We start from the raw sequence: 26,918 nt of genomic DNA, 5'->3' as shown, positions 1-26,918 counted from the left end.
TTCTAAGTCATTTTTGAGCCTGGCAGTGAGTCAGGATAGACCATATTTCACACTGTAGTTTGAACAGTTAAATTCTCTGGCTGTAATTAGGCTGAATTACACTCTAATGACTTCTGTCTTACTGAATGAAGTTTCCTATTATTTTGATGTCATATTAAATTACTCAAATAATCATGAAGTTGTTATTGCATTTTGTTTTTTGTGTTTTACTCCTAAAACAGATATGCTTGATAATTTAATCTATCTACATGAAAAATAGTGAATTACAGCACAACTCATAAATATTCTCTACTGTTAAATTTATACATTCCTTGAGTGTGGTTTATAGTGTTTAAGTGTATTGGGTATTGATATTGATATAATATAAATTATTACTTGCTTCCTGTAGTCTACTGATTTTAATAAATTGAGTGATAATATCAGAGATTGAATAAATTAGGTTGAACCAAGTATTATTCTTTAAAGGGAATGATTAAGTTACAGTATTCTGGGCCATCCTTTTATTTTCAAAATTACAGAAAAGTAGAAAGAATAGTAAAATTAACTGTTTATATAGATATAACATTTCACTACATTTGTTCTCTCTCTCTGAATAAAAATACATGTATATATTTTTTCATTAAACCACTGGAAGTATTTGTCTCCTAAGAGCAGGAATATTTTGCTACATAACCATAAATATCATCATCACAGTCAATAAATTTACCATTGATACAATACTATTTTTCAATACAATATTCCAGTTTTAGCAGTTGTTTTAGTAATACTCTTTATAACTGTTTGTCTTTTCTGATTCCAAGATCCAGTAATGATCACATATTCATGACGTATTTATCATGTTTCTTTAGTTTATTTTTATCTGCAATGGTCCCCTTCCCACTTTTTGTTATTTTTCATGACATTTTCTTCTGTTAAGAGCTCAAGCCAGTTTCTTGTAAAATATGCCACAGTCTCTGATTGCATCATCATGATAGGATTCAGTTTAAACATTTTTGGCAAGAATACTACATAGCTCACATCAGGAGGCATATAATATCAGTTCATTGCCTCATGGTGATGCTAAGTCTTACCATTTTGTTGAGATGGTGTTCTAGTTTGCTAGCTGCTGGAATGCAATATACCAGAAATGGAATGGTTTTTAGAAAGGGGGGATTTAATAAGTTGCTAGTTTACAGTTCTAAGGCCATGAAAATGTCCCAATTAAAGCAAGTCTATAGAAATGTTCAATCTAAGGCATCCAGTAAAAGATACCTTGATTCAGGAAGGCTAATGAAATTCAGGGTTTCTCTCTCAAGTGGAAAGGCACATGGTAAACACAGTCACAGTTTCTCTCTCTTATGGAAAGGTGCATGCCGAACGCCACGTCCTCTGCTAGCTTCCTCTCCAGGCCTCTTGTTTCATGAAGCTCCCCCTGGTACATTCTCCTTCTTCATCTCTGAAGGTCACTGGCTGGTGGATTCTGTCTCTCTCAAAATCTTGTGGCTTTCTCGTATTGTTCTCCATCTTTTTCCAAAGTGCTTCTTCTTTTAAAAGATTCCAGTAAAACCAATCAGGACCCACTTCTCTACCTAATCAAGTTTAATACCCACACTTGATTGAGTCACATCTCCATGGAGATAAGCTAATTAACATTTCCAACATACAGTACTGAATAGGGATTAGAAGAAATGGCTGTCTTTACAAAATGGGATTAGAATTAAGACATGGCTTTTCTAGGGTGCATAAATCCTTTCAAACCAGCACATTCCACCCTCTGGACCCTAAAAAAGACATGTTTTTCCCATATACAAATAATATTCATTCCTTCATCATAACAGAAATCCTTAAATCATTTCAGTAACAATACAAATACAATACAAGGTTAAAATCAGTACAAAGTCAGAACAGCTAATAAATGTATTATAAACTTCAGAGATATGAAGGGATTTCAGGGAGGATAATGGTTCAAATCAGGGAAAAGTATGCGTTTTGAAGGAACCTGGTATCATTAATTTATAACACAGAAGTTAGTCTGTGAGTCTCACCTAAATAAAAAGATGAGATATTTATAATTAGAATTAGAATTTTTAACTTTCCTTACTGGAGATTTTTAAAGAATTATTAGACATAAGCTTCTTTTAATTTAGTTTATATATGAATTGCTACAATAAGTATAACAATAGTGATAGTCACAGTTTATAATTATTTTTGTGCTAAGCAATGTATATGCATTAATTTATTTCATTTAATCCTTAACAAGGTATATTTATAATTATTATCCTAATTTTACACAAGAGAAACCGAGGCACAGAGACGTTAAGTGATGTGCCCTTACACAACTAGAAAGTTGCTGAGCCAAAATTTGAATCCAAACAATCCTGATAAAGAAGTTTAGGTTCTTTATAACAGTGCTATACTACTTTATTGAGACTCACTATTATTTTCCTGAATCAAGCCATCATTTTACCCAATGTCTGTATGAGTTTAGATTTTGAGCTCTTAACCACTGTACTCTATATCTCCTCCTTAATATAATAAAAGATTTTATACGTTTGTTACATAGTAAATTTGTTATAAGTAGTAGTACAGAATTGAAATTCCATTCATAACAGCCACAGCTTCTCACAAAGTGAACTTTTTTATGCCACTGTCCAGTGCAGAATACTGAACTATGTGTACCATTTTTCTGGCTCATTAAATTATTTATGTTCCTACTTTTCAGTGGATGATTCAGCAACCACACAAAGCAGCAACATTTTTTGGATGCATTGGAATTGATAAATTTGGGGAGATCTTAAAGCGAAAAGCTGCTGAAGCCCACGTGGATGCTCATTACTATGAGCAGAATGAACAGCCAACAGGAACTTGTGCTGCGTGCATCACTGGTGACAACAGGTCAGTGTAATCCAAGAGAAACACTATGTTAATTGGCTACATAAACACTGGTAAAATCTGAATTGCAATCTGAATTTGAAATTTGGACCTCATGTTTATAATTGCTTTTAATATTTGATAAACCCTTCCTTATTTCATTTTTCTTTTCTTTTTTTTAATTTACCTTTATTGAGGCTTCTTTTATCTTCAGGATGCATAATTGAATTGTAGACCTGGAATGGAAGTTTAATGTTTTCTAGTCCATCTGCACTTTTTATAATTAGCATCAGAAAAGGAGAATATTTTATTTAATATCTTGTAGCTAGTTTGTTGCTAAACTGTGATTCGAAAGAGTGTTCTTTTCACCATATCCTGAGATTGGAGTGTTAAAAAAATAAGTATTGTACACACTTAGTATATGTAAAATACATGTCCTATATATAAAATAATTCATGACATCCAGTCTCATACAAATTAGCTTATCTAAAGCATTTTTGTTTAGTCCTCATTTACCTGTATTAAACAACTCCGCTCATGGGTAATCCACCACAGAAACAACTCATTACATTTTTCTACAATTTCACTTACTAGAAAATTCCTTTTTATATGAAGTTGAATATATCCATCAAGGTGTTCAATGCACTGCTTGTATTTTTCCTTTTTAGCTATATGGAGCTATTCCTTCAGTGCATTCATGCATTGCTAACACTGTTTTAACATTTTGTTAATCAGCAGAAGCTTTTTTTCCTTTGCAAGGGAAAAACAAATATATTTCCTAGCTATTATATTGTTAGGATCAACAAAGATTATCTCTTTGTAAATAGTGATGCACTAGAAATTTTATATTCCTTATAACTGGAAATGTTTAAAATATGTCCTCTCTACTCACTGTCTCCCTTGCTTCCTTTTCTTCTCTTTCTCTCCTTAGTCCTGCTTTACCTTTCTTTCTTTATAACCTTCCCTCTCCCCTCTTGCTCCATTCTCCTTTCTTATCCTCTTTACTTTCTCTCATTCCTTGCCCTCTAACAAATATATACTAAGAACCTGACTCTCTTCTGGGTACTGGGGATTAATAGAGGAAGTAGAATTAAATAACTAAAATATAACTTCCAAAAATAATCAAGACACCAAGGCCATTTTTTGGTAAGACCAATAATCCTTAAGTCTGCTTATGTTTTCATGCCAAACCATGAAAGCACTGAAATATATTTGCTTAGACCTTTGTCCTTTTCAAATTTCCTAAAACGAATTCTAGTTTACAGATACAAAGTTTTCCCATTAGTGGTCAAGTTGTGGTCAAGTTGTGCCTCTGATCCCACTTAGGTTAGAGTAAAATTGCTAAAATATTTTTGTGTGCCAAATTGGTCTTTTAAAGATTGGTTAGGATAATATTAGGTCTCCTAGATGTCAAAAGCTTAATTTATATGCTAATATGATTGTGATGAAGAGTGTGATTTAGATGATATAGAAAGTCAGAAGCTAGAGGAAAAATCCTCTCAATCTAAACTCCCTACCCAAATTCTAGAACCTAATAACACTGGATAAATTGTTTTAGATGGGGCTGGAAAGGCTTGCTATATCACTGTCCAAATTTAGAAGTCAAGTTGTTGCATAATGGAGTATCCCTTTAATCCTATTTCTTACTCCCCAAACTTAGATACTTATTTTTCTTTTGGAGAAACAATGTGGTTTTATTATCAGTATACATTTAATATCTGATATCACAAATGTATGCTTTTAATAAACAGCCACTTTGTCATAATTTTGGTAAATTCATATTATTGAAATGTTTTTATAAATTAGTAATTTTTAAACTCATCATATAGTTATTTTATAACCCTGACTATATATATAGATGCATAGTGCTCTTATTTTCATTCACCTAATTAAATGTAAACAAATGTAGCCTTCAACAGTACATTGGTATATGAGTGAGGAGAAATAAGTTTTGAAGATAATCGATTTTGTTTTTTTAAACAGGGAAACCATATTACCAGAGTCTGTATGATGAGAAGATATGTTTTTTAAAAAAAAAAAAGCCATGATTGTTACCATTTATTTAGAAATTGAAAAAATTGGCCAAATTATTGTCAAAAGTCTAGATCAGAATGAGAAAGAAAAGTATTTATATTAATTTATATGTAATGTAAAAAATTATTTCATTAAGTTTAATTGTTGGGCAATAATTAAAAGAACTATTTGACACTTCTAGCAATATTTTAGATGTAGTATCCTGCTTAAATTTACCAGCTGTGATACTGTAACAGCCTAGGCAGTTGGCAATTATAGAAACTAATTTTAATTGATTTTAGTCCTTAAAATGTAATGGTTTGCAAATTAACTCCTCATAGTAAATATGGTCTACTTTTCTGTGTGTTTAAAGCACTAGAATATATAGTCAGTGTATAATATGTTGATGCTTATTTTTATAGAGATGTTTTTCTGCTATAGATATTCTTATTTTAATATCAAAAGCATACTTAAATGCCAGTTTCTCAGAACACCAGGTGATGCTTAGGATTAACATAATGTTTACTCAAAGGCAACATAGACATCTCAACATGTTTTCAAAACAAAATTAATTTTAGTTACATTTTATTAAAAATCAATATGCAGCAATTTTGAGGACCAGGAATTAAAATGTAAAACAAAGAGGCTTCAAAAATATTCAGAATTAACTATATGGAAAAACATGACAAGTTTGGTTATAGTAAATGAAAATTGACTTGCTTTTTCTTTGATTTAGATCCCTTGTAGCTAATCTTGCTGCTGCCAATTGTTATAAAAAGGAAAAACATCTTGATCTGGAGAAAAACTGGTTGTTGGTAGAGAAAGCAAGAGTTTGTTATATAGCAGTAAGTATCTACTTAATTCAAATTTATGGCCCTTATTGACACTGTAGATTATAGTTGTTGGGTGCTGTGCATTTTTTCATAATTGTCTTTTTTTTTTTTTTTTTTTTTTTTTTTTTTAAGGAAAGACAGAGAGAAGGAAGGAAGGATAGAAGGAAGAAAGGGAAACATTTTTAAACATTTTCTTGTTTTATTGTATTCTGTTTCTCCGTTTTTGTTACATGGGCTGGGGCCGGGAATCGAACCGAGGTCCTCCGGCATAGCAGGCAAGCACTTTGCCCGCTGAGCCACCGCGGCCCGCCCTCATAATTGTCTTTTAATTATCTGCAAATTATTTACCCATATCAAGGCATATGTTAGATTTACTGTTATAAATACAGAGCAAAATGGAAACATTCTATAGTAATATGATTTGTATTATTTACCTTCACATCTGTATCTATGGACAGATGCTTCTTAACAGAATACAGAATTATGTATTAAATTAGTTTTTTAAAGATCTTTTGAAATAATTCTGCAGATTTACATTTGACATTTTTAAGCAACTTGTAAATGATACATGCATTGTGTGGGAAAATATTATTAGCATAAATATTCACTGCAAACTCTTTGAGCTTATTTGCCTAAAAAGTCCTAATTGCTATTTATTTCATAGTAATTGTCTTGACACCTTTTAATTTAATATTTCAGAAACACTGATCATGACAAATGTCTTAAATCTGGGAAGGAGGGCAGCATGTAATTTGAATTATTAAATCTTCTGACATAAATATAATTGGTTAAGAATTCATTTCTAAAATAGTACTGTACTGACAGTCCTTCTGAATTAATCACCCTGTGATTAGCTTGTTTTTATTTAATATGAGTTACATGCGGCTAATCACAAATAAGTAGATATCTAAGAAAAATTAAGGGCACCTCATATGCATATAATATGTGGCTTTGGTGTAATAGCTGCTGCCATTCCACTACCTGAACTGTGTGAAACAGCTGGTAAGAAGTATAAAAAATAAATTATCCAGTAGAAACAGGTTTATTGAAAATATAATTATTTCTTTCAGTCTAATTTTAATGTCTCCTACAGCTTGTTTATGTGCCTTGCTCTAGACTTTACAAGGCTGTTATTGATTACTTAGTATAGTAGATCCTACCCTTTATAACAGTCAAAAACTGCTTACATTGAGAAGATGATATACAGGAAAGTCATGCTACTTGTCTTGCCAATAGATGAGGAAAGCATTTCAAAAATACAAGATTTTCCCCCTTAAGTATTTTCTCTTTTTTTTTTTTCTCAAATAATTTCAGTTTTTGCTAATGTCTAGGTGGCAAGTTTTGGTAATTCTTTAGGTGGGATTTATGTACCATTTCATGTCAAATAGCACATGGTTTAAGGCATGATTTATGTTATATTATGTATTATTTACATTGACTATGAAATATGGCAATATGTTGTGATAAGAATGTTTTTGTATGTATTCCAATATATAGTAGCCAGACCTCAAATTATGAGTACCCAACTTGCAACCAATACTTATAATAATTATGTACTATAATACATCTAACTATCTATGAGTGAATGGACTTTTTCCAACAGTATTAACTGTTAACAAAAGCAGATTTATACAAGACATAGAAGTATTCAGTGATCAGTTTGGTCAAATTAATAAAGAAGAAGAAATATTTTTGAGACTTTCTTAGAATATTCAGCCAGAGTAAATATAAAAATGGATTCCAGTTGATATCCCTGTTAGCTTATAGCTTCTATTTCAGCAATTTCATAAAAAGAATTTTCTTTCACATCAGGTAAATCTATACATTGCTCAGAGACTGGCCATTTCAAAATAGTTCTGAAAATTCTAGGCTCACATAGGATCCCAGGATGCTGTGGTGTTCATAGTGGACAGTCAACACATTCTTACTTTACTAAGAATAATGCTTATTCATTAAAAAGATGAACTTTCATCTGAAATGTAATTTCCACAAAGTAATTCTGTAGTTCCTTTAAATCTTTAATTCCTTTTATGCTTATAGCAATCATAAATGAGATATTTTCTAATATAGTCTTAGCATATACTTAATGCACAAATTTAGATTGAGTAGATATTTCTGTACTTATTTCAACAAATCAACAAAGGTCCTGTTTCCTCCATACTTTCAAGTTTTTTAAGTCAGCAGTCTCTAACATCTCTTATAAACTACTGCAATGTAGCAAGTTTTTAGTCTAAGTTCTTTAATTACAAATGAATTGATCTAAGAAAGCAACTGTATATATCCAATCAACAAATTATTCAACAAATTTAAGATATCTGTTTGCATTACATAAAATAAACTAGAACTTTCTACTTGGCTCTTCCCATAGTTCCATGAGCTAGCAAGGGTCATGAGCATTATTTTCTAAATTTTTACAATTTTTTTTTTCACGTAATGCAGTGAATCTACAATGCAGGATTTTACATCAGAAACTTCCTTGAGAAAAAGCTGAAACTGATTATGGGTATGTGGCACAAATTGGTATATGGTGTATCATCATAGGAACACAGGCTCAGGCACTACAGAAACTTTCAGCAAATAACCACTTTATTATTTATATAGCACAAAGGGTCCAAAAGAGCAGGGGAGGATACCCCATCACGGCCAGTTTCCCAGGAAGGCCAACTGATTGGGTCAGGGTCTGTGAATGTCAGCTCTGCACACCTTACTTCACGTTGGAGAACAGAGACCATGTGCCGTTTGAGTATTAATACCACATGGGGAGGAGACCTTGCCACTGAGCATAAAGCATGTCTCAGGCAATCTTTGTGTATAGTTCTGGCCCTGGCAAGGAGCTAGGGCTGCTTGTTTAAAGTTTAAGGTATGATCAGGTGGCTCTATTAGACCTAACATCTCCCCGGGGCTGAGGAATAGGAACCTATTAAAACATGTGCACAAGTAGAAAAGAAAGGAGATACATGTGGTCTGGGAGATGGCCTCTAGGTATGTGTGTGACTTCCCCAACAGAGAATACCAACATTCTGGAGTTTAAATGAAGTGTTGATATTTTTTTTATCTTTTATTAGAGACATTTTTAATTGTGATGACAAGGGGGTTGCTACGAGATTCCAGGGGTGCTGCTGAACATTCTGCAATACACAGAACAGACCCTCACAGTAAAGTATTTTACAGTCCAAAATATCAGTAGAGGAAAGCTTGGGAAACCCTGATCTATTCCCTACTACTAGAGCAACACTATCCTGGGTACTCTAAGCAATGCCTTGTGAATTATGAGTTTTTTTCATTCTAGGTGAGGTAGGCACACTATTCCTTTCCATATGTGTACCCTGGGTACTAGTCCCTCTAATTTATTTTCCCTAGTAATTTCAAATGGCTCTTTCCCAGACCCTGAACAGTATTCTGCTCAAGACGGACTCTGTAGACCCAGGGTTCCCTGTGCTGCCTTCTCTTTTCTGATTTTTGGGCCTCTGAACCTTACTTTATTCTCCCATACTGTGATTTATCTCAACAATCAGAAAGTCCATTGGGCTGTATTTCAGTTTCCCCCTTTATTGCTTTATGTTTCTTGAGTTTCTCTAATCTCTGGGTTTGTAATTTTCATTCAGTTTGAAAATTTTTATTCAAATAATGTTTCTCTCTATATATCTACTATTGGGAACTCCAGTTATTATTAAGCTACTGGTAATTGTTCTGTAGACCAGCAATGCTGATTCATTTTTTTTTCTTTTTTCTTGCTGATTCAATTTTTTTTCTTTTTTCTCGCCATCCTTCATTTTGGGTAGCTGCTATTACTATTTCATCATGTTTGCTGATCTTTTCTTCTAGTGTCTAATCAGCTATTAATCCAGTCCAAGGTATTTTTAATGTTTCCTAGTTTTCATCTCTTGAAGTTCAATGTGGGTCTTTTTTTTTTTAACTCCTGCCATGTCTCTACTTAACATGCTTGTGTTATCCTTTACATTTTAGCTTATGTGATAGAGTTATAACAACTGTTTTAATATCCTTTCCTGTTAATTCTCACATGTGCTTCTTCTGGTTCTAAACTTGGCCTTGGATTCTTTCCTCATATACATGTGCTAAAGACACGAAAGGGAACCTTTAAAGATCTCCAGAGTTCTCTTATTTTGTAGCTCTTCTCTGAGCAGCTCTTTCCTCTTGGTACGCTGCCTTCGTGAATGAATGCTTGGCCTCCCTGAATTCTTTACTCTTTCTCCTCAACTCCTCAATTATCATACTCTGTTTAGGTACCCCCCCCCCCCCCACACACAGACCCCCACCACCACCACCACAACTGAGCTGCAGCCTGGAAACCCTCTTCAAGGAGGAGTAAGTAGGGGTAATTGAAGGGCTTACCTTGTTTTGCCCCTTTTCTGTTTATTGCCTAATATCTGATAATAGTTGTCCATTTTTTAGTTGTTAAAGGTGGAAATATAAATTCATTCCTGTTACTCCACCTTATTAGGAAATGTTAGTCCCAGACTGATTTTAGTTTTTCCCTTTTTTATATAACTTGCTTTTTCTGCAAGGTTACCTAACTAATATTTGTTTTTATTTGGGCCTTTAATAACTTAATCAGGTTATTTTTCTGTGTCTATTGTTCTTTACAGACTTTTCCTATAATATGGTGTTCATTTTAAACTGCAGACTAACTTCTCAGTTAACCTAGTTATTTCTTTCCCTGTCCTTGATTTTTTTTTTTCTTTCCTTGGCCTGAGAATAAATAAATGATTAAAACCATGACTAATAAATGTGAGATAGGGAATAAATGAGTTTTAATGAGAAATTAGTCTTAATAGTAATTCAACCTCAAAAACATACCAAAATATTATTCATAATTTGTATGAAATCCTTTAAAAATTATTTTGAATGCTCTTAGTTAACATGTAGCCATTTGCTTTTGTATGATAACTAAAATTGTAGCTACTTTTCCTAATATTTTTAGTCAGCCCTTTGTACTATTTTGACTCCATTGTGACTACAGTAGGATCGTACACTATTTCTAATAACACTTTTTATGGCTAAAATGTTACATGTTTCAAACACACTGTAAAGCACTAATCACCTACAAGCTTGGGCTTATTAGAGAGAGAATTTTAAACTAAAGAGATGAAAAAGATATTTAAGAAATATAGTTGAACAAGGCTTTCAGTAGCTTGAAATTTATTTATGTAAACTAGGATATGTTCCCTTTGCTGTTTGAAAATTAAGCACTATAAATAAAAGAATGTTGAATCATAGGTTGTCAGTAATTATCTGCGAATATAGGACTTGTAGTTTAATTTTTGCTTTGGCACACTTGCCTGTATCCTTCTTTATTTAATTTCTCCAGTATCTATGGCTTATTACAGACTTCTTTCCCTATCTGTATTTCTTTCATAACTCCATCTTAACCCTTTTATCCCTTTTAGCCTAGAATCTCTCCATCTAGGGGATTGTGGTTTTTCTGAGAGTAATGTTTTCAAGCATTGGTAATGTTTGCCTCAGTAATAAGGGGATTGATTTTAGGCCAGTGAAGGAAACATGGTACATAAAAGTATACAACCTTGGAGGAAAGGAATAGAATTGATACTTGAAAAGGATGAAAGTATTTATATATAATGGACAAGAATTAATCAGTAACAGATGGAGGATTTTCCTTCTCCTGCTTTGTTTTGCCTGCTTAAGTTTTCTACTAAAATCCATACCTAGGCAATGAGTAATATTTTATCTTAGTAACCTGTTATTTACACTAATTAGCGGTTACATCTTTGTCAGTAATCTGAAATCAATATCTAAAGTTCTTAAAATGAGGTGTGATAAACTGTAAGAAATCTAATCAATGAAATCATATTTGAAATTTTATAAATCATTAATGTGGTATATGAACATTGAATACAAAATTAGAATGACTATACAATGAATATATGATTGCTAAGTTTTTTAGGATCTGATTATCTTTTGGCTGTATTTATACTAAAAGATATGGTTACACTAAAACAACTTTAAAAGATCATTTTGATTATACTTAAATTTAGAATGTACTGGGCAGGTAAAAGTGGCTCAGTAGGTAGAGTTCTCACCTGCCATGCCGGAGACCCGGGTTCGATTCCCTGTACCTGCCCATGCTAAAAAAAAAAAAAAGAAGAATTGTGGAATGTACTAACAGTATTCTTGGCCCTTCCATGAAAACTATGGCGGAAAAGAGTGATTTGTTTTATAATGGTAACCTGAAAGATGTGGAATCGTGTGAAAATAAAAGGAAACATAATTATTACTTTAATTACTTAAACTCATTGCTTTAAAGCCTATTAGACCATAGAAAAGGCCTTTGTGACATCGTGCTTTGAAAAACTATATAATTTTAATAAATATACAATGGCAAAGTAATAGAACTAATGGGTCCTTTTTAAAAAAGTTACATTATTTTATGAATTACAGTTAATTTAATATTACCATAGTTCTTTATATTTATAAAGCATTTAAATAGAGTTCAGAGCACTCTTGAGTTTAATTAGTCTTTATAATATTCTCCTGAGATTATTAGTTAAAGAAGTGGGATTACTGAACTACCTCTATCTTTTCATTTTATCATTGCTCTAAATACTGTTTTTGATTTCTTATCTGTTGGATCTCCCATATTTTGGTCACATCAGTGAACATCATATGGCTTTATTTTTATATTTTTAGCCTATGTTTTTTAACTTTTATATTCTGGATTGCTTTATTGAATTATTTAGGAATTAACTAGGAAGGATTAAACCTTTATTAGAAAATGACCTTGCCGGTGACCTTAACTACGTTTATAAATTCGGAGAGTAAAATGAGAGGCAACGTGTGTGGTTATTTGTTCTACCTGGAGCTATTCATGTTTGTGTGTAATTCCTGACACTTAATACATATGAATCTTGTCATTCAGGGGTTTAGATTTTTATGTGCCAAATTAACTTTCCTTCATATAAAGGCCAAAACTGTAACTTAGAAATAGAATTTTAAGGGATGATTTTGATTACTGAATTATTGTATAGATGTACCTTTTTGCTTTCTGGTGTGTTAGCGGAGACAGAGGGAAATACCGGAAATCTTTGAATTGTAATCCAGCTGCCTTGATCTCTGGTAATGATTGTATAGACTTTATCTTGTGCCTTTGTATTGTAAAGTCCTTGTGACTATCCTTCACTTATACCTATTTATCCAGTTTTTCGACTTTAGAGGCTTCTGACCACTAAAGACAGCCCCTAATGTTTATTAATGAAGGATCTTGGACCAATCCAGAGCTAACCCACCCCAAGTCCAAAGTTATCTTCATAACTGAGACTGCCTCTAACCAACATGGGCCCGCCTGACATGCACAGTAGCTTAGACTTTAACCTATCAGTCACCTATACCTCATTATAATACTAAATCATGCCCATCATCATCTTAAGACCACCGTTTTTATATGTTCTTTGACTAAACATGCAATTTGCGCAATAATTAAATCATCTCTAATTACATCATCTGGGTCCATTGTACTCAGTATCCTAAAATCTGCCCATCTTTTAGTGCTAAAGAACTATCAGAATTACTACAATTTGGGGAGACAGATGTGAGGGCCAATGGCCATCTGATCTCTTGCTACGTGCCTAGCAATAAACTTTTTCTCCCTTTGAAACCCTGTTGTCTCAGGAATTGGTAATTTGAGCATATCCAGCAAAAGAATCTACCACCTTTGTCTGGTAACAAAACTGTTTATTAAGGACATCCTTGTTTAACCTGGAAGAAATATCTGGAGATATAAAAGATGCTCAGTTAATTATGTTGCTTCTTAAGCATTATCATTATAGCTCAATTAAATTTTTTTCTTATTGTATGTGTTATTGATATTTAGTGAGGTGTACAAATGATTTATTGTCGGTACTTCAGCCTTAAAAGGACTGTCTTTAATTCTTGCTAGAAAAATTTTCAAATGAGGGTGTAATTAATTACGGAAGTCGTGTTTGTGTTCATTTTCAGTTTCTCTAGAATTGTTCCTTTTTGGCAGGTTAAATTTTAAGAGTATCATTTTCTTAGAGTAATACTTTGTGTTTTTTATAAATAAATATTCTCTCCAATTATAGATAAATATTCTCTCCAAGTTGGGTAATTTACCCCCCATTCCTATAATTTTTCTCAAATCTTAATGGAAGTCTTACTCTTACTTTTGCTATCAAAAGCAAAACTTTCTACTAAGATTGGGAGAACAAATATTAAAGTAATCATATTTCTGTAAGCAGAATAATCTTTTTACATACTTAGAGGAAGTAAGAGTGTTGATTACAGCACCTTTGCGCTCTATAGATAAAGTTCAAAAGTTTTTGTGTCCTATACTTGTGGCATTATGATGAAGTCTTGGAATTTTATGTGAAAATGTAAACCATACTATGTGCTAATTGCAGAAGAGTGACAACAAAATAGACATATGTATAGTACTTGAATTGTTGAGACCCTAGGCCTTTTACAGAGTTAACAAACCATCCACTGCAATTTTATTTCAGACTAATCAGCAGTTGCTTGAAAAAATGCAAAATTTACTAAATCCCTACAATAAACGTGATTAAGTCAGGGAAAATTTATAAATATTATGATGACTGTACATTTTTGTGTGCCAGCTATTATATCTTCAAATTTTTATATAAACTGGGCATACATAGTGCAATATTGGTAGAAGTGTATCTGTTTTCCAGTATGATGTTTCCAGCATTATAGACTCTTTATAATTTAGTATGATTTATCTTATATGTTTTGTTGTATCCATCCAGATAAGTAAAATTGGATTTAATCTTTTTAAAAGGTTTTATTGAGATATAATTTATCTCCCACAAAAATTACATGTTTGAAGTTTACAATTCAGTAGTTTTTAGTATAAATACAGGGTTCTTTGTACATCACTGTAATCTAAACTTAGAACTTTGCATCACCACAAAAAGAAACTGTGTCTATTAGTAGTTAATCTTCATGTCCCCTGGATTTAATCTTTTCTGGTTTTTTTGTGTGTGTATGGGGGGTGGGATTGAATCTTATAGCCACACCACTCATAATTATTTCAGTGATATCCAGGTGTTATACTAAAAATGATATGATTTTTCCTAATTAAGAAAATAATTAATGTACTGTTTTTTGACATAAATAATGGAAGTCATAATAATTCTATTCTGATCTCTTGCACTTAGTTAATTCTCTACAGTAGTCACACTCAGAAGTCTCTTTTAAGCTTTTGTTTTCATTTATTTATTCCTGGTATAGTTTTAGCACCTTTTGAAGTCACTTTAATTTGGAATGTTGATTAAATGTTTATTTTTTTCTGATTGGGGTGATGACATGTGGAGACTTAGGAAGGTCAACTAGCATTTCCCAGGTAGATTGATATGCTTAGTGTGATGGGTTTTTTTCTTTATTTTTTTAAATGCTTCTTAAAAATTATTATTAAGGAAGTTGTGGATTTATAGAAAAATCATGCATAAAATAGGGTTTCCTTCTTCCGTCCTATTACTAACACCTTTCATCAGTGTAGTGCATTTGTTATAATTGATAAAAGTGCATCTTCATATTTACTATTAACTGTAGACCATGGTTTGCATTAGGGTTCACTGTGTTGTGCAGTCCTATGTTTGCTTGTTCTTAATTTTTATTCTCATAACATATATACAGCCTAAAATGTCCCCCCTTTAACTGCATTTAAATACATAAATCACTGTTGTTAATTACATCTCAGTGTTGTGCTACCATTACTACCATCCATTACCAAAACTTTTTCATCAACCCAAATAGAAACTGTTCCAATTAAAGTACTAATGCCCCATTCCTTGTACAGTGGCTTTTAATATTTTTCAGTTTTGACCCCTCCCAGAAAAATTCAATTACTCATATAATTTTCATAGAATTTGGGGGAGTTCATATATTTCAAAACAGTTTTTGTTAATTCATGGAGCCCAGGTCAAGAACCCATCCAAGTCAGCCTTTAGATTATAATTAGTAGTGATTTAAATGTATATATAACTCCAGCTATAGTTCCATATTAGAGAATTGTCTATTCTGGCTTTCTAAAACTTTTCTGATTGGATATGTATTTGCTTTTTATATCAGTCAAGAAATGGTTTTTGCCAAAATTTATTAAAGTGGGGAAACAGACTCAATAATAAAATGATATGGTTTTAATGCCAGCACTCAGATATTTTTCATTTATTTGCTGTTGTAAAGTAGTATTCTCTAAAATCATTCAAGTATTTTTCATTCATTTGCTTTCTTTTTAAAAATATCTCTATATTTTTAACTACGTGAATATAACCAAAGACCTTAAATGCCTAGTGTTCCTTTATAAATGTTCCCTAATGTCATTTTTATTTCAGTCCAACAAGGTGGTGATGGTGATGTTTTAAGGTAGACTGTGGCATTTTCACTTCCTCAGATGAAATAAATTCGGACTATATACATTGTGGGAGTTTTTTTATACAGTATGTAAACATAGCAAAACGCTTAATGTCCTCTCACTTCTTAGTATCACAGATGCTTCCATAATACTTAGTATACCCTTGGGTATCTTAAATTATCATATGCAGTCAGCAATTCTGAAACCTGCCACTCTTATAGAGCCATATATCTGAGAACTAAAATAAGGCATCAGCAAACTATATCTGATAAGTTATGTTAATTTCCATAACTATCATTACAGGGGATGGTAGTATTTCCACACATTGAGAATCTCAATAAATCCATCCAATAAAATATAGCAAAATATCTACTTTCTAATCATAACAACTAATTTCCTTCATTCTCACTTGAAACACTGCAAAAATAATAAGCATCTTCTTTTCCTACCATGGATTATAAACTATTTAATACACAATATATTGAAACATAATATTTTTAATTACTCTATTTTTTAAGTGTCTCGTTCATGTTACCAAAAATATGCTGTTTTTATACACTGTTTATACATATAAATGATTTTTTCTTAAGTAGAAAAGAAATAGCTGACAGATATATAGTTTAATTTGCTTTTTAACATTGCAGAAAACTGTTCTGTGATTCTTTTGTGTGTTTGGGGCTATTTTTTAGGGAAAGAATTTGTCAAGCAACATTTAAGGAGCATTGGCCTGTTGTACCCTTTCCTAAATAAACTTAAACATAAACCTGTCAACCGAAGAATAAAATATTTCTTTGTAAATTCTCACCTGCAAATTATCGTTAATGGAAGGAGCATCTTTTTCTTCCTTATATTTCTCTCTCCACCCCCAAGTCAGCCTTTAGATTATAGATAAACTTCCCAGCTCAGTAATTAACTGAGCTCAGTCATTGCACCCCATATCATGTGATTTTTTTTTTTTTTTAGTGGAATACATTATTAGAGCACTTACACAGCCAGTCTAGCTGCAGCAGCCCAGGCGGCAACAGCAGTACCATTTTTCACAAAGAAAATGTTGAACAGGAGCCAAATGTTTGGTGGCAGTCTGTTGCTAGGAAATCAAGGTCCTGAGGCGATTAATGACAAAGCAAGCAATAACAAGAAGGCAGAATTACAGATTTAAAAGAGAAAAAAGTGGTTGGTGTTATAATTACCCAAAGAAATCTGCACTCATTAAATTGGCTGTTTTTATGATTGACTTTAATTGGAGGTTAGCTCAGATATTTAGCTCCTTTCCCACCCCTTTAAACACACACAGGCACATAATCTGCAGAACTGCAGACTTGTTTTTCTAAGCACTGAGAGGAGCTTGCCCTGTAATTTGATCCCCACTGACAGATGCATTTTCTATGCTGCCATTTTGAATTAACCTATTGTAGAACAATTTTCTTCAGCCCTGTTGAATAAAACATCCAGTCTGATTACCTCCGATGGATTTGATAGAGTAAAAGAATGTACTTCTCATTGAAGTAGATTGTTTGCATGAAGTCTACTGATTTTGGACTCTGCCAATAAGCACAATGATTTGTAATAAATTTTCAAAGAAATATATGGGGAGAAGATAATGAGAGTCATCCTTGTATAATTTAATATTTGGGTACCTGCATCAAAATAACATTATTCTTACATGATAATGTACTTTTTCCAGTAAGATCATCATAAGGGTTTAGGAAAAATATTCTGAATCTTTATTTAGACTGCTGATATTTTTAGGAGCAGGATCTTGTTTTATGTGTTCCAAAGTGGCCAATCTACCTCCCTGACAACCATATTTTAATTATAGGACTCAGTATGAATCAAAGCACTCTGTTACAAAAATATGTTTACTATATAAAATATTTGACTAAAGTGATTTTAAGATCTGCTTGTTTTATTCAAACATATGGGATGTTTTTTAAAAATTCCTTTATTTTAAGTTTTCTAGCATTTGATAAAACATATTACCAGAAAAAGATAGCTCAGTCTTTCATGAACAATACCAGAGGAAGCGTCACAGTTTGTTTACCTTTCAGAAGCCTTAAGAATAAAGTTGTATGATGCCACTGCTTTCCAGATTTCTAATCAAACCCAGGAACAAAAGAGCCAAGCACATTCTATCTGACAATACACACACTGCTAATCAGATGCCAATGCCAAGCTGCCTGCTTTGTTAAATACTTAGCTTCCTAGAGGCAGGAAGACAGCTGCTGTAAGTATGATGAAATTTGGTAGTTTAATCTATTTTTGCTACCCTTGGGCTACCAAAATACTGTTAATTTGGACCACCCCAATTGGTAACACTTTTGAGAGTTTTTTAAAGTGATTGTAATTAAAATGATAAAACATCATATTACATGGAAGACCTTCTGTAAGCTTTACCTTTGGCAGATACCTACTGAGATAACCCCAGCATGTTAATTTACAATGATGTAATGGTTGTAATTGCATTTTGGAAAGAAGGAAAAAAAAAAGGGGGGGAACTATGGGAGGCAAATGCTTCCATTAGAAGTTTTGAAATCTCCTATTTCATTTAAATCCACTTCTATCCCCAAATTGCATACCCATAATTAACTATGGTTCACATAAGCTTTAAGAAGATGGTATCTGAATATTTAAGAAAAGAAAAGAAGAAGTTATCAACCCAGACTTTACCACCAGGGGGAAAAAGCTAAAAACTTAAAGACCTTAACTGATGATAATATTACCAAGAATATGTTGCTGCTTAAGACCTGTATAGCTAACCACTTTTCCCAGATGACCATTCCTTCTGGGACATGATTTTCAAATTGTATGTGACGTCTATGCAGATTTAATACACTATTTATATGTAAATTAAAATGTAAGCTTCCATAACCTAGTGATTTTTTTCTTTTTTTTTTTAGGGAGAATATAAATAAGCAACCTAAAGAGCTTTATTTTAATTTTATCTGTCAATCTGTATAAAGAACTATCTTTCTGAAGATGAATGCTTTAGAACTATTAAACTGAGCATCTATCATATGTCCTCTATGAAGAACACATAGTCGTATAATTGATATAGCAAATTGAATAGCTTCTAAGGTAGTGTATTAGTTTCCTAGGTACTAAATACCATGCAATGGATTGGTTTAGATGAGACTTTATTAGCTCATGGTTGTGAGGCTAGGAGAAGTCTAAAATCAAGGTGTCATCAAGATGATCCTTTTCCCCCAGAAGACTGTAGTGTTCTGGGGCTGTCGGCCTGTTATCCTTGGTTCTTGGCTTTTCTGTCACATGACATTGCATATGGCAGCCTCTCACGGTTTCTCTGGGTTCCTTCAACTTCTGGCTTCTTCCCATGGCTTTCTATTAATCTAAATTTCATTCTATTTATAAAGGACTTCAGTAATAGGATTAAGACCCAACCGGATTCAGTTTGGGTCACACCTTAATTAAAATAACCTAATCAAAAGGTCCTGTTTACGATGGCTTCACACCCACAGGAATGGAAAGATTAAGGACTTGGTTTTCCAGGGTATATAGCTTTGAGGCACCACAGGCAGTTTTTTAGTTTGTTGTTGCTACAATGTATTTTTGTTAAATATTTCCTTAGTAAATAATGGAAAATTCAGCCCCACATAGTTGTGTAAGCAAAGTTTGCAGATTCCTTGAAGGTTATTTTATAAATGCAAAAAATAGGTACTTAGGACTAAAATCCAAGCATGAATAATGTCAAAGCTGATCTCACAATTTCATAAGTTACAGAATAACTAAATGGCATAGCTAATTAAGGAACTCAGGTGTGTTTTCTCCAATCTAGAACTCCATATTGAGGTTACAACTTCTCAACTGTATTAACATTAAAACTAAACTCTCCCTGCATTTTTAATTTTATTCTGTGAAGAATGATGATTTTTAATTTTTATATTCTGAGTTTTCAATTAGTTTAGGAATTAAAATTACAAATGATGGGGGAGAAGGGTGGTTGCCTATCTACAAAAGGGACCCTAAGGGCAATGTTTAGAGTGATAGAACTCTTCTCTTGGTATTGAGATGGTGAATATACGACTCAATGCATTTGTTGATGTCCATAGAACTATATATCACAAATAATTAACTTTAAAGTATGCAGGTTTTTGGGTTTTTTTTAATGGCATGGATCCCAAGATGGAGTGCAGACTGTAACAAATGAATGTAAATGTATTACAAATGTGTGGCATAACCTCAGTGAAGTGGTAGGGATAAAAGGAGCTGACATAAGTAGCTTTAGAAAGTGGTGTTTTAATTGCAAAATGTAAAGCTAAAGATAAAGGAACACTAATTGTGGTAGTTAGATTCAGTTGTCAACTTGGCCAGTTGAAGGCACCTAGTTCTGTTGCTGTGGACGTGAGCCAATGGTATATGAACCTCATCTGTGGCTCATTACACCTGCAGTCGGCTAAGAGGCGTGACTGCTGTAATGAATGATGTTTGACTTAATTGGCTGGTGCTTAAATGAGAAAGCACAACGTAGCACAGCCTAAGCAGCTCAGCATACCTCATCTCAGTACTTGCAGCTCAGCCTAGGCCTTTGGAGATGCAGAAAGAAATCACCCCGAGAAAAGGTGTTGGAACCCAGAGGCCTGGAGAGAAGGCCTGTGCCTTCCCACGTAAGAAAGAACCTCAGTTGAAAGTTAGCTGCCTTTCCTCTGAAGAATTAACGAAATAAATCCCCTTTTATTAAAAGCCAATCTGTCTCTGGTGTGTTGCATTCCAGCAGCTAGCAAACTAGACTACTAATAAAGACTGTATTCTAATCGGGTTGACGATTCTGAACCAGTTTTGCATATATACTGGTGTTGAACAGATAAGTAAGTGGATGATGGATGAAATAGTAATTACAAAAATATCTGCAGATATGTGTAGTATGTGCATATATTTCTTAGCTCTGTCTGTGGAAAGGGCCTAGAAGCAGTAACTCCCCAGTAATAATCATGCCTCTAATCAAATCTGGCTGATTCTAGAGCTAGGGCAGGGAAAATATAACATGAGCATGGAATATCTTGTAGTACCAGAAAGCAAGCAGGTGTTCAAAAAAGAAAAAGATGGAGCATATCAAAAAGACACATGAGCCAACATGAGTTTCCAATCACCAAAGCCAGAACAATTTGACTACCAAACAAAACATATTAGATTAAGCCCAAATTATAAAATGAGTTCATAATTGAACAAATAAATAAACCAGGAGAAGAAATAAATCTTCCTTATGGAATGATTTCAAATAATATAAGCCACTTACCCCCTCCAGGAGTTGAAAGTTAATTAACCTCGCCTGAGTATGGGCTGGATTTAGTGATTTGAATCTAGTCACTTAATTACTATTTCCAGTGGAGAAACCTGACAATTACCAAAAACAAGTGATCAGGCTAGTATCACCAGTGAGAGGACATGTTGCTGTCAGGTATCTTCTCACATGATGAGAGGATTTCCTCCTCTCAGTTCTCTGATATTTTCCCCCAATCTATAATCACTATCTAATCATATGAGAAACATCAGACAAATTCAACCTGAGATACTCTACAAAATATCTAAATAATATTCCTCAGAACTGTCAAAGTCATGAGAAACAAGCTAAGACTAGGAAACTGGCACACATAAGAGGAGATGTGACAGTTTAGCGTAAAGTAATTTACTATGATGGAACCTGGAACAGAAAAAGGACATTAGTGTAAAAACTGGTGAAATCTGGAGTTTAGTGAATAATAATACACCAATGTTGGTTTCTTAATTTTGACAAATGTACTATGTAAAATATTAGGTAAAATGTAACTTTGGGGAAGTTGGGTAAGGATATATGGGGATTCTTTGTATTATATTTGCAGTTTTTCTATAAATCTAAAATTAATCCCAAATAAAATTTTAATTTAAAAAACAAACAAAAAGAACTCATATGGACCTACCACCCATCTCAAGAAATAGAATATTACCAGTATCTTTTAATCTGTGTGTCCCTCATGATCCAATAATTCTCCACTCCAAAAGTAACTGTTGTCCTGAATTTTAGGATTATTCTCATGCTTTTCTTTATAGCTGTATCACATAGGTATCCCTAAAATTCTGCCGTATCTTTTCATCTCTTATACATAGTTTCCCTTTTTTTTTTTTTTTTTTTTTTTGCCTTCTTTCTAGAGTCTATATAATTTTTGCAGATCTGATTTTCTACCTTCTGGTTTTTCTATCTTCAGAATGTCTTAAATTCTGTCCATTGAATTTTGATAGCCATTACTTTTTATTTTCCATTTTTATAGGTACTATTTGTTTCTCTCAAGTCTGCTGCTTAGTTCATTATTTTTATAGACTCACTGCTTTCTCATATTTGCAGTCCTCTCATTTCCTCAAATAAAACTTATTTTCCATTTTGTGTCTGTTTATTGAAGATTTTTGCAGGTCTGATTTTTTAATGCAATTTTATTGAGATATGTTCACACCATATAATCCATCTAAAGTATACAATCACTGTCTTACCATCATATAGTTATCCATGCCTCACCATAGTCAATTTTAGAATATTTTCATTACTCCAAAAAAAAGAAATAAAAAAGAAAGCCTAAAAACATCCTATAGCCCTTATCCCCATTATTATTATTGTCTTTATTTTATTACTCATCTATCCATACAGTGGGTAAAAGGAGTATAAACTACAAGTTTTTACAATCACATAGTCACGTTATAAAAGCTATATAGTTAAACTATCATTATCAAAGATCAAGCCTGTTGGATTACAGTTCAACAATTTTGGGTATTTCCTTCTGGCTATTCTAATACACTAGAAACTAAAAACAAATATCTATGTGAGTCAGTAGTTATAATCATTTGTTAAATCCTAACTTCTCAGTTACAACTCCTCCCTTTCATTTGATCATCCTCTCAGTCCTCAGAGATATCTGGGCAATGACCCTTTTAATTTCTTTGTACTAGAAAGAGGTATTGACTTTATTGGGTAGAGGAATGAAACTGGTTAATGTTCTTACAGAGACTGGCATCTCTAGGTTTCAGGGCTTCTCTGACATAGGAACAATGTGGAGGCCTTAAGTTTCTGAAAAAAATAAACTTACCAAGAGAAACTTTTATAGAGTCTTAGATAGAGCCTAGGGTATTCTTTATGGTTTTGGGGAATACTGTTGGCTGGGGCTTGACATACTCTGGCAATTTGCAATATCTGGCTAAAGCTTGCATGAGAGTAACCTCCAGAATGACCTCTCAACTCTGTCAGAAATCTCTTAGAAATGAAACTTTATTTTGTTTCATTTCTTTTCCCCCTTTTGATTAATAAGACATTTTCAGTCCCACAATGCCAGGGCCAGGCTCATCCCTGGGAGTCATGTTCCATTTTGCCAGAGAGACTTATACCCCTGGGAGTTGTGCCCAATGTTTTTGCAGAGTTGGCTTAGAGAGAGAGACCAGATTTGAGCAATAAAAGAGGTTCTCTGGGGGTGACTTTTAAGCATAATTTTAAGTAGGCTTAGCTTTGTCATTGCAGGAATAAGTTTTGTAAGGCTAAGCCTCAAGATTGAGGGCTTGGCTTGTTAAATTGGGAGTCCCTATTGCTTGAAAGAATACCAAGAATTTCCCAGATGGGGAAGTTTAATAGTTCCACATTTTTTTCCCAGTCTCTCAGAGGACTTGATGCAGGTCTGATTTTCCTGTCTTTTGTTTTGTACTGACTCTTCCTTAAGTTGCCTCATTTTCTTGGGTGTTCTATGGTTTTTTTTTATATATACTGTTAGCTCATATCCTTTATTTGTGGTAATATATGATACTGAGATAAAGGTATGTTTCCAAAGATAGGATTGCATTGGAACGTGCCACAAGGAATACTGTCATCCTGGGAGCACGTTCAAATATAATTTCGGTTTAAAATTTCTGAGCTGCTTAAGTAGCATAAGCCTCCATATCCATAAACCTCCATGAGGATGGGCTTATACTTAAATTTTCAGGGAAGATTTTTTTTTACCTCTACCCAGAATCATGCTTGAAAAAGGCAAACTTCGTTGCTGAGTCCTTCTGAAAGATTGTCTTCTACCTCATTCCTATACTGAGTATATGACTCTTTGGGGTCCCAGCTTTATGTGGGGACTCTCGATTGAGACTCTCTATCTTTAATGTATCCCACGAATTATCTCTAAACCTTGTGCACAGTAGTGTGCTGGAAAACATTTAACAATTGGCTTCTGGGAAAATGAATCTCTTGATTTATAACATTTGCTGATTTCACACTCTCACTGATTTCAAGCCACCAACATAAAGTCATTGAAAGGGAACTTGGAAAGAGATATGTATAGCTAGCTCTCATGAGCCAGTGCAAGCCAGCTCCAAAAAACCACTGCCAGCTCTGCACATGGCCATGAAATCTGACGCTCCATTCACAGGATTTGGCATATCCCCCAGGATGAAAGACATTTGTGTATCTGCTTACCTCTTTGGATTTCCATTTTTACTTTGCTTTCGGCGTCTGAGTGTTCTGTGCCAACACAATATATTAAAAAAAAAAAAAAGATTCTTTTGTTTTATTTTATTTAGACCCTGCATTTGTTGTTGTTTTCAGCAGAAGGGTTATGTTAGGGTACCTTGTCAGGTTTACTGCCAGAAATAGAAATCTTTCTTTTTGTTGGAAAATGTAATTTATTGTGTTTACTTCTTATTGTAAAAGTAGTGCATAATGATTATATCAAATTTAAGAAATATAAAGTAAAGAGAACGTGAAAATCACCTGTAATCCCATCATGCCCATTTATGTGCATGCACTGAGCATCTTTTTAAGGCTTTATATAATTTGCACATTCTATTGTATCTACTATTTTATAATATATTTTTTCTTAATTTTAATGAATATTTGCTCATATCTTAAATATTCTTTAAAAAAACATCCTACTCCCCCAAATTACATATAAGAGTAAACATAAAAATCTGCACAGATAGGAGATAGAAACCTTTAGTATAATCTAGGAATCCTTGTGGCATTCAAAAATAATTTTGTTAAGGTTGTTCATTATAGTATTATTAATAATTGCAAATTATTGGAGACAATACAAGTAATCAAAAAGAGGATTGCTTGAATAAACTATAGTACGTACAATGGAATACTGTACAGTTTTCCATGAAGTGGAGTACTCTGCAGCTTTGAAAAAAAAGATAGGAATGATTTCCAGGAAGAATTACATGAAAAGAAAGGCACAAAAGAGAATATATAGTTTGATACCTTTTTTGTAAGTAAAAGGGCACATAAAATACACTTTTTATGAAGGAAGATTAAAGCAGACCCAGTAAACTTGGTTTCCTACAAGTCGTAGACGGGAAAGTGAAGCAAAAGTGATGGGTTACAGGAGGGAATACTACTTCTTAGGGTGTAATTTCTTGGTATAGTTCTTTCCCAGCTTTTTTCACGCAATTTTATTGAGAGAGATTGACACCTTATACAATCCATCCAAAATATGTAATCCATCAAAAACATACAATCACTGGCTCACAGTAGCCTCACCTAGTTGTGCATTCATCATCACATTTGGTATAGTTTTGAATTTTGAAAGTGTGTTAATATCTTACATATTGGAAAAAGTAAAATAAAAATGGTAAAGGCTGGATGGGGTCCTCAAACTAAGCAAAATGAAACTATTATGTTTGTCAAAAATCAAACGAATACTATGCCCACATTGAAGGAGATTAAAGAGGGAGGAGGAGAGAACTAATCAGTAATTTATGAACACTGTATTAGACTGTTTACCCTCTGTTTGGGGCAGGGTAGGGGAAAGGGCAAGAATTACAAACAAATGCCAAACTGTTTTTAGTAGGTTTGTTTATTGTAGTGGTATGGATGAAACAATTATGAAATTTTGAGCAAATGAGTTGATACAGATATGGAATGGGGAAAGGCAAGAAAGAATGCTGTGGGTTGCTTTGGATTGGAAGTATTTGTATAAATGTGTGTGTGTGTGCATTCATTTGTATGTGTGTATTTGTATATATGTATATATGAATATACATGCATATATTTGCTAGCTCTGTCGCCAGAAGAGGCTTGTTCACACTAAAAGAAACCAGGGCCAGTCATTGAAATGGCTTATTGCAGGGTTGTAGCAGGGAATGTATAAGGTGAACTTGGAATATTTTGTAATACCAGAAAGCACCACCTACCCTGATTCTTTGAATAAAATGAATGAAGTTCTCTATAACTTTTCTGTGTCAACCTACTCAAGTTCAGATTGGTCTTTCAATTAATTCTGAGCAATTTTTTTTGTATTCATGAAAAAGATGCCTACAATGATTTGCAGATAGCAGCAAATACTTCAGTAAAGTGGTTTTATTACCATAATTCATATCTATAATAGGAGCAGGGAAGGAAAGATTAAAAATACATCCATCATTTCTTTCAGTCAGGTTGGGTATAATATTAATGGGTTTTAAGCCAAGAAAGGTTTCATGATAAGGGAAATTTGTGGAAAAAGAGGAAGAAATATCTAATATAGAGGGAAGTTTTTGTGGTACACTATAATCAGTTATATAAATATGAAAGGAAATTTGGCTAGTGATGATCTCAAACGTGGAGAATCAGAGCAATCACTAAAACACTAGAATAGTGAAACACTAAATACAGATGCTTTTTTCAGAAACATTCATTCATTGATTCAAAAATATTTTATCAAGTACTATTATATGCCAGGTAATACTTTAGGCATTATGAATAAGGGGCATATACAATATTAGACAATGTTCTCTGAACAGGTAATAATAATAATAATCACAATAGCTAATAAATATATAGCATTGACTCTGTGTCAAATACCATTCTAAGATTTTCATATATATATTAACTCATTTACCTCAGACAACCCTATGAGGTAGGTACTATT

The 26,918-nt window shown here is 33.2% G+C and overlaps 1 protein-coding gene across 4 annotated transcripts in view; it reads left to right on the top strand.

The window, feature by feature from the left end:
- The window catches only part of ADK (adenosine kinase), a 626,273-nt gene that overhangs the window by 301,129 nt on the left and 298,226 nt on the right, over positions 1 to 26,918 (top strand). For all 4 annotated transcript variants that reach the window (XM_077124867.1, XM_077124866.1, XM_077124868.1 and 1 more), the window contains exons 5-6: positions 2,702 to 2,874; positions 5,600 to 5,708. In XM_077124867.1, the coding sequence (XP_076980982.1) occupies positions 2,702 to 2,874; positions 5,600 to 5,708 (282 nt within the window). The remainder of the gene's footprint in view (positions 1 to 2,701; positions 2,875 to 5,599; positions 5,709 to 26,918) is intronic.

Source organism: Tamandua tetradactyla, chromosome 13 (assembly GCF_023851605.1).
Source record: "Tamandua tetradactyla isolate mTamTet1 chromosome 13, mTamTet1.pri, whole genome shotgun sequence".
NCBI lineage: Eukaryota > Metazoa > Chordata > Mammalia > Pilosa > Myrmecophagidae > Tamandua > Tamandua tetradactyla.
Note: the sequence above shows the minus strand (reverse complement) of the source record. Positions and strands in the feature narration are given on the sequence as shown.